The 7,989-nt window shown below is 47.1% G+C and overlaps 1 protein-coding gene across 1 annotated transcript; it reads left to right on the forward strand.

Annotated features, from left to right (window-relative positions):
• Positions 1–2,532: 2,532 nt before the first annotated feature.
• On the forward strand, positions 2,533–3,873 carry DRD1 (dopamine receptor D1; the record flags this gene model as incomplete). Its single annotated transcript, XM_080941627.1, has 1 exon — positions 2,533–3,873. The coding sequence occupies one exon, from the start codon at positions 2,533–2,535 to the stop codon at positions 3,871–3,873; it is 1,341 nt and encodes a 446-aa protein (XP_080797753.1).
• Between the last annotated feature and the right edge of the window lie 4,116 nt (positions 3,874–7,989).

Genomic DNA, 7,989 nt, shown 5'->3' on the forward strand with positions numbered 1-7,989 from the left:
AAGCCTCTGTGTCAATCATTTGACTATTGCACCAAAAACCAAGATCTGATTTTTACTGGCAAATTATTTAGGCTATTTAGAGAAGATTCAGGCATTCAGTGTGTGTGGTTCTTACGAAGACCAGACTACCTTTTTTTTTTTTTTTTTAAAGAAACTGGTTGTGGAAGAATTTCTGGCTACCAAGGGCTGACTGAGTCCGTATCTGGTACCCAACTCTTAACTAAATATCCCATTTAATTCTTAAGTTCTCACCAGTAAGCGCAGGAGTTCAGGCAAAGTGGCTTCCAAGGTCCGTATTCAAATCTCTTTTCACAGAGATGGGAAGAAGGCTCTCTGCTGCTATGTCTATGCCCTAAACATTTCCCGAGGCCACACATTCCTGTTTCTCCTCTATCCCTGCGGTAATTGTTTAGATAGTGGGTCCCATGGTTATGCAAGTGACAGCCAGGCAGACTGATCACCATCCTCATTGGCTACTGTGTTAACGGTGAGGAGACTCCACACAGATACAATGGGGCCGTGCAAGCCGATAAGTAAGGGGTTTTGAAGATGTCGGACATCATAAGGTGTGTGTGTGTGTGTGTGTGTGTGTGTGTGTGTGTGTGTGTGTGTGTGGTGGGGCACAGAGGCTGCTGAGTTTATGCCAGGTCTCTGTTCCCTTGCACAGTAAGTTGACCTGTTGTTCCTACTGCTGCTCCAGGTATGGCACTCAGGGGACCAAACGGAAAATCCTGGCTTAGTGAATAAAATGCTAGCCAAAGGGATTCCTACTCTTGTGACTTTTTAGAAGTATTTCAAGCGAGGGAGCTCAGAGAGCGAAAGACCTGCCTCTTATCGTCCAGATTCTGGCAGAAAGGAACAGGGACAGGGAAAAACAGGGTCAAGGCCCTGCATCTTGGGAATATATACTGGATGAGAGAGAGGCCTCTGTGATCTGAACCTGCAAGGGCGCAGGCGGGGTGCAGGAAACCATAGCCACCGGCAGAGGGCGCCGGGTACCTGCTGAGCGCGCGGCACCGTGTTTGGGGTGCTTGTGGGGTGCGGGTCACGGGCTGCACTCGTGAGTTGACCGCAGAAGCGCCCTGGCGGGCGGAGCGCTGAGCACAGAGCGAGAGGCCTGGGAACTGGCGCAAGATTGGCAGAGTGGAGGACTGTGGTCCCCCAGATCGGTGAGCACATTTGTCTGGGGACTGCGTGTACCCCTGCCGCGGGGTACTCAGAGACAGCGCAGCGATGCGGGCAGTGTCCAGGGATAGCGGGCGTGGGCAGGGTCAGCTCTGACCCCGAGCTTTGGGTGGAACTTGGGGTTGACCCGAAGAGGCGCTGAGTGAGAGTTTGGTTTACTTGATTTGAGCATCAGGATTTGTCCCTCGGGTTCTGTCTTGTGCCGCGGGTTCCCCCCAGGGGGCTGAGGTAGCCAGAGAGGGCTCGGAAATTAGGTAGGCGTCTCACACCCCTGCTCCAGCTGTGCCTTCAGTGAACCACGTGTGGCTGTCGCCCGCCACTCTGCCTGTCAAGCTCAGCCCACCACAAGGGCCGGGAGGGGACGCGGAGGCGGGGTAGGCTGTGCCCCGCTGGAACCCAGCCGGCCGGTGCCCTCGCCGGGAGCTGCCGTGCTTGCCTGGATCTCCTACCACTGCTAACAGGGAGCGAGCCGGTGGCGCCACAGGGAGACTCAGGGTCCTGCCCTAAGAACGAGGAGCCAAAGGGGTGCCCAGCGCTAGGCTCCCTCAGACAGGACAGAAAGCTGCCCCAGTGACTAGTCCTGGGGGTTCCTCTCCCAAGGAAGCTCTGAGAATCCTCCCTGGGAGATGGGGACAGCAATCTGTAGGTGGGCAAGGTAGCAGGAAGGGTGCCGCTTCCCTGGGTACCTGGTCTGGGATTCCTTCCCCAAATCTGTCCTAGAGAATTTTTTTTTTTCTGCATCAAGAGGGGAACATTTGCTATGCTGGCCGGACTCATTGCTATGCTCCAGGGGTTTTGGGAAAAGTGACCCTAAAGCAAGGTAGGTGGTCTTGATGGTCTTGTCCAGGAGATGGTGGGCTGGGATTTTGCGTAGCTAACTATGCGGTCTGCACAGAGTCATGGTGAACGACTTTGTGTTTCCCCTTTGCTTTTTAGGGCATTTGGAGAGATGTGGCCCCAGGGGCTTGGAGGAGAAATGCATGTATTTTAGGCTGTGTCTCAGAAGAAGAGGCAGCATCCCTGAAAGGTGACTGGAATTGACCAGGAAGAGGCCTCAGACTCTTAGAGTATGCTTAAAAGCCTATGCTTTCCTTGGGGGAATGTAAGGGCCAGCCGATGCCAGGGACAGTGACCTGAACCCAGAAGACAGGTGGAAAGCAAGAGAGTCCATACAGGCATGGCTTGGATCGCTTTGCGGAAGCTGCTGATGGAACTCTACTGTCCTTTATTCCGGGCAGCAACTGGGGCTGAACAAGGGGCTGCGTGGTGAGTGATTGGGGCGAAGTCTGGCTAAGCCTGGTCAAGAACTTGAGGGCCAAGTCACCAGAAGCGCTTTCCTCCTGGAAGATGGCTCCTAACACTTCTGCCATGGATGAGGCTGGGTTGCCAGTGGAGAAGGATTTCTCCTTTCGCATCCTCACCGCCTGCTTCCTGTCACTGCTCATCCTGTCCACTCTCCTGGGGAACACCCTAGTCTGTGCCGCTGTCATCAGGTTTCGACACCTGAGGTCCAAGGTGACCAACTTCTTTGTCATCTCTTTAGCTGTGTCGGATCTCTTGGTGGCTGTCTTGGTCATGCCCTGGAAAGCCGTGGCTGAGATTGCTGGCTTTTGGCCTTTTGGGTCCTTTTGTAACATCTGGGTAGCCTTTGATATCATGTGCTCCACGGCATCTATCCTTAACCTCTGTGTGATCAGCGTTGACAGGTATTGGGCTATCTCCAGCCCTTTCCAGTATGAGAGGAAGATGACCCCCAAGGCAGCCTTCATCCTGATTAGCGTAGCATGGACTTTGTCTGTTCTTATATCCTTCATCCCAGTGCAGCTAAGCTGGCACAAGGCAAAACCCACATGGCCCTTGGATGGCAATTTTACTTCCCTGGAAGACACCGAGGATGACAACTGTGACACAAGGTTGAGCAGGACATATGCCATTTCGTCATCCCTCATAAGCTTTTACATACCTGTAGTCATCATGATTGTCACCTACACCAGTATCTACAGGATTGCCCAGAAGCAAATCCGGCGCATCTCAGCCTTGGAGAGGGCAGCGGTCCATGCCAAGAATTGCCAGACCACCACAGGTAATGGAAACCCTGTTGAATGCTCTCAATCAGAAAGTTCCTTTAAGATGTCCTTTAAGAGAGAGACTAAAGTTCTGAAGACGCTGTCTGTGATCATGGGAGTATTTGTGTGTTGCTGGCTCCCTTTCTTCATTTCCAACTGCATGGTGCCCTTCTGTGGCTCCGAGGAGACCCAGCCATTTTGTATTGATTCCATCACTTTCGATGTATTTGTGTGGTTTGGGTGGGCGAATTCCTCCCTGAACCCCATTATTTATGCTTTTAATGCTGATTTTCAGAAGGCGTTTTCAACCCTCTTAGGATGCTACAGACTCTGCCCTACCACGAACAATGCCATAGAGACAGTAAGCATTAACAACAACGGGGCTGTGATGTTTTCCAGCCACCATGAGCCCCGAGGCTCCATCTCCAAGGACTGTAATCTGGTTTACCTGATCCCTCATGCTGTGAGCTCCTCCGAGGACCTGAAGAAGGAGGAGGCCGGTGGAATAGCTAAGCCGCTGGAGAAGCTGTCCCCGGCCTTATCGGTCATATTGGACTATGACACAGATGTCTCTCTAGAAAAGATCCAACCTGTCACACACAGTGGACAGTATTCAACCTGAATATTGGGTTCTCATCTCTGAAGCTACGAGTTCCCTAGGGCTTGCTGTTAAGGATTTAACGTGAGATTCCCTCTGCTGCATTTGGACAATTACGAAGCTTCTCAAACTAGTATTCTCTAGCCACAAGGGAAATGACTTCGGCTCTGAGATCATTTTTGAAGCATTATCTTAGGACATTCTATTAAACAAACAAACAAACAAACAAAACAGGGCCAAAGGTCAACTGTAAACAGCTTCACTTAAAAATCAAACTTTCCAGGAAGGAAGTGTGAGAGTTGAGTTTGCTGTATCCAAACAGGTGCTAAAACTGTCCAAGCAGTTTTCAGATTGTAAAGGTAGGTGCATGCCTTTGTTAATTAACTTCTCCAACAATAATTGAGCCTTATAGTAAGAGTGGGATTTCATTTTTCTCAGACTTGACAGATGCATTGTTGATAACGATTTTATTTATTTATTTATTATTGTATTATATGGATATTTTAAATTATCACAGTGAATCTATATCTAGCCTATCTAATAGAACAAACCCATGTTATCTGAGATGGATCTGTCCATTGTACTAGCACTTTATGAGCCAGTGAAACACACATAGACTCCGAGATTCTGAATTGTGAATTACTTCTGAGGACGCAGCAAAGACTGATGTGGCAGCTCCTTAACTCAACACAGATACGAATAAACACAAGATGAGAAGTGACTAAAGCCACCAATGCTCCCCTTAAACATATTTTGAAAAGATTTTTTTTTTTTTTTTTTTTTTTTTTTTTTTTTTTTTTAGCTACTATTGTGCTCTCAATGTTTTAAATGGCAGAGGCTTTCCCCGGGGCGAATTTGCACTTCTGTAAATATCTATGTAAGAGCCAGCTCAAGGAGAATACAACTTTATATTTCTGTTTTTGGATGGCGAGGAAGAGCATATGCCACTTTGTATTTATGTAAAATAATTGGCCCTCCTTGTCATTTCTTATTTCATGCTTGAAATAGCTTTCTGAAACAAACAAATGACTGTTCAGGATTAAGATCTGCAGCGTGGAGAGTGAGTTGTAAATTCACAGGTCACGGCAGCCCCTCTGATAGTTGGGCCCATTATTGGTTCTTTATCTGCCCAGGTCTAATCAAGCTGACTGCTCAAGGGGCTACTTTTGTAGTGCTTTGACCCTAATCTAGTATTCTCTCTCTCTCTCTCTCTCTCTCTCTCTCTCTCTCTCTCTCTCTCTCAAGCTCTTTAATGTTAATGGTAAACTAGCTAATGAATGGTACCTCATTGTTGCATAATAGTCGCATAATACACTTCTGTTGGTGGGGGGTCAATAGAAGAGCCCCTTCTCAGTGTGTGTTGAGCACTACAAAGCCATCAGCATCACTGTCCCAGATGCTATTTTTTTTTCTCTGTGGTTTTTAACCTAGTTTCCATGTCATAGCCTGGACTGCAAAAAGAACCATCCAGTCCCCTCGTGTGGGGGCGGGGCGGCCTGCAACAGTGTTTCTTTCAATTTTCGAAATGTTTACAAGGTGTTCTTTGGCAGCAGTTGCAACATGTGGATGGAACGGAAGAACAGATTGACTGGCTTGCTCGCAGTGTCTCCTGCAGGGGGGTCTGTGTTGCGGACTTTGAATGTTTTCTCAGCCCTACCGCCTGTATGCTTTCTTACATACAATAAAATTATTTTGTGAACTCACATCAACCCCAAACGGAGCTGTGCTGCATTTGTTAAACCCATTTTGAAAGCGACACTGTTTCAAGTTGACAGCTAAGGAAATGAGGGCATCTTCAGATATTTCCTCCTCTTTTAAGGTAGGGATTTCTCTCCTACGTGCCCTGCGTTGCTTTTGAATGTTTATGTGGAAAACACTGCCTCACATGTTCTTAGTATTTTAACTGTGTTCCAAGAAGAATTATTCGGCTCCTCTCCTTCTCCCTCTCCCCCTCTCTCTTTCAGATTTGAAGATGTTCTCATTTTTAGCGCTTTCATTTTAAGAGATTATTTGTAAGTGGAATAAAAATTTTAGAAAGGACCCTCTTGCTCTGAGTGATTGTGGCTTTGTAGCTGAGGGCAGCCACCACGCATTCGAGTGATGCTTACTTCAAAACATACTAGAAATGATCTCTTTTAAAGAATTCATGGCTGTGACACCGGGGCCACCAGGATGCTTAGCAGGCACACCCTTGGACTATGACAGTGCCACTTGTCAGCTAACCCAAAGAAGCAAATGGGCTCAGCTGCTGGTGATGTAGAAATTAAGGGTTAAGTTTACAGACTGGCATACCACAGAACAGATGGCATCTCTTGAGTCTCACTTGCGTCTCCCAGGCCCTGGCATTCAGCGGACACATCTGGAATGAGCTCTAGGAAAAGCCTGTGCCTCTTCTTTGTGTCATGGCTCCTGGATGGTTTTACCTCTGGAGGCTCCATTTCATGTTCAACCCAGAAGCTCAGCCAGCCAAGGGCTACAGTGCACAGGCCACATTGGCCTGTGGAGCCAGTGAAACCTGACATTAGAGTGTCCCTCTGATGGTGCATCTAGAAATGGTTTTAAATAATTATAAAATTCAGCACACCTTGAATAAGACTGTGCTCCAGGTCTGTCTGATTCGGGATGGATTGGGGCCATCTAAAGGATGTTAGTTCTGAGAAGTACACAAGAGAAATGTAGGAAGACTCATATTTAACTTTTTAACTCATGGGTTGTAATAATGGCCAATGTATATGAAATACTTAACTGTAATGGAGACAATTTCAGAGTTTCTCTTTCTTCTTCATGAAAAAAGCTGCCTTCACTAAATGTGACATAGTGACAAACAGGACAGGAATGAGGCCTGAGCTCAGGGCCTGGGAATAAACCAGAAGTTTCCATAGGCCAGCCTCTGGTTTCTCCTGGGACCTAAGCAGGCATTACTGAGAGTCCATCAATCTCAAGGGTGGAGCTTGTGCTTAGTTTTTTTTTTTTTTTTTTTTTTTTTTTCAGTAAAGGCTCAGCCTAGAACCAGGTCAGTGTGTAATCGGCTTCAGAGACTTCCTGAGTTCTTCATTTTCTCTGGGGACCCTGTGACTGACCAGGCATGCACCAGCATTTCTTCCCATTTCTACTTTTTTATCTCAAGCCCTCTGCAGAGGGTACAGGGTCCTCTTCCAATAAGAGTGAACATAAATGGGTATAGTGACTTCTCTGAGCCTATGTGCCCTTCTGGGGAGATGAGGTTCAGTGGGCAGGTTGCCTGAGGGTCAGAAGGAAGCAGTGTGTGGGAGCCTGGGATGCTGTCTCATAACATTGACCTTCTGTTTAAATGGGTGTACTATTTCTTTTTTTAATGGAATGTAATTAATTTTCAGCAGGCACTTGGTTCGGGGATTCTCCCAAACACCTCTGTCTTTTGCTGTAGCTATTTATCCTTCCAGAAACAAGTGACATTTTGTGTTTTCCTGGTTAAGAAAATTGCCTTAAGCTGCCAATCCATGATGGTCAAATCTGCGCACAACATTTTAATCTGACAAATCTCCTTATCTTAGAGAATTTATCTCAGGAATCATAAACCCCTGCCTAGGCTGGGCTAGTAAATGTACCCTTGCTTGTCTGTGAGGCTGTCATACGGAGGTCATTTGAAGGAAGCAGCATGCTGGGTCACAACATTGTGACACTGTAGATGTTATGTAGCTGTTCAGATTTGTTTGAAGTCCCTACATAGGGAACATGACCTGTTTATTTGCCAGAGGACTGAGGGCACAGTGTGTCACAGCACAGACATACCGCTAAGGTTTCTGCCTGGCCGTTTGTCACATCGATGTTCATGGGATGAACAGATTTATAGAGCTAGCATTTGGATTGTAGTCTGTTCAAGATTTGGGACTTGTAATTTAAATAGTATTAGATGCTCAGGATTAATCTCTGATTTCAAAAGGTTTAAGCTTCTAATCGCTATGAGAAAATGTAGGGGAATAGCTAGAACAGACCCCATCAGCACATTTGTAGTTGACTTCAGCCACAGGGAAGGATTTCATATGAGGCCACCTCACACATCCCTGGGAACAGAGATAATAGCAAAGTGGCAGATGGCAATAGGACCTAGGGAGACTGTGTTATGGGGCAGGACGCGTCGTTTCACTTAAACAAATGGGT

The sequence above is a fragment of the Micromys minutus genome (assembly GCF_963924665.1).
Source record: "Micromys minutus genome assembly, chromosome: 1".
Taxonomy (NCBI): domain Eukaryota; kingdom Metazoa; phylum Chordata; class Mammalia; order Rodentia; family Muridae; genus Micromys; species Micromys minutus.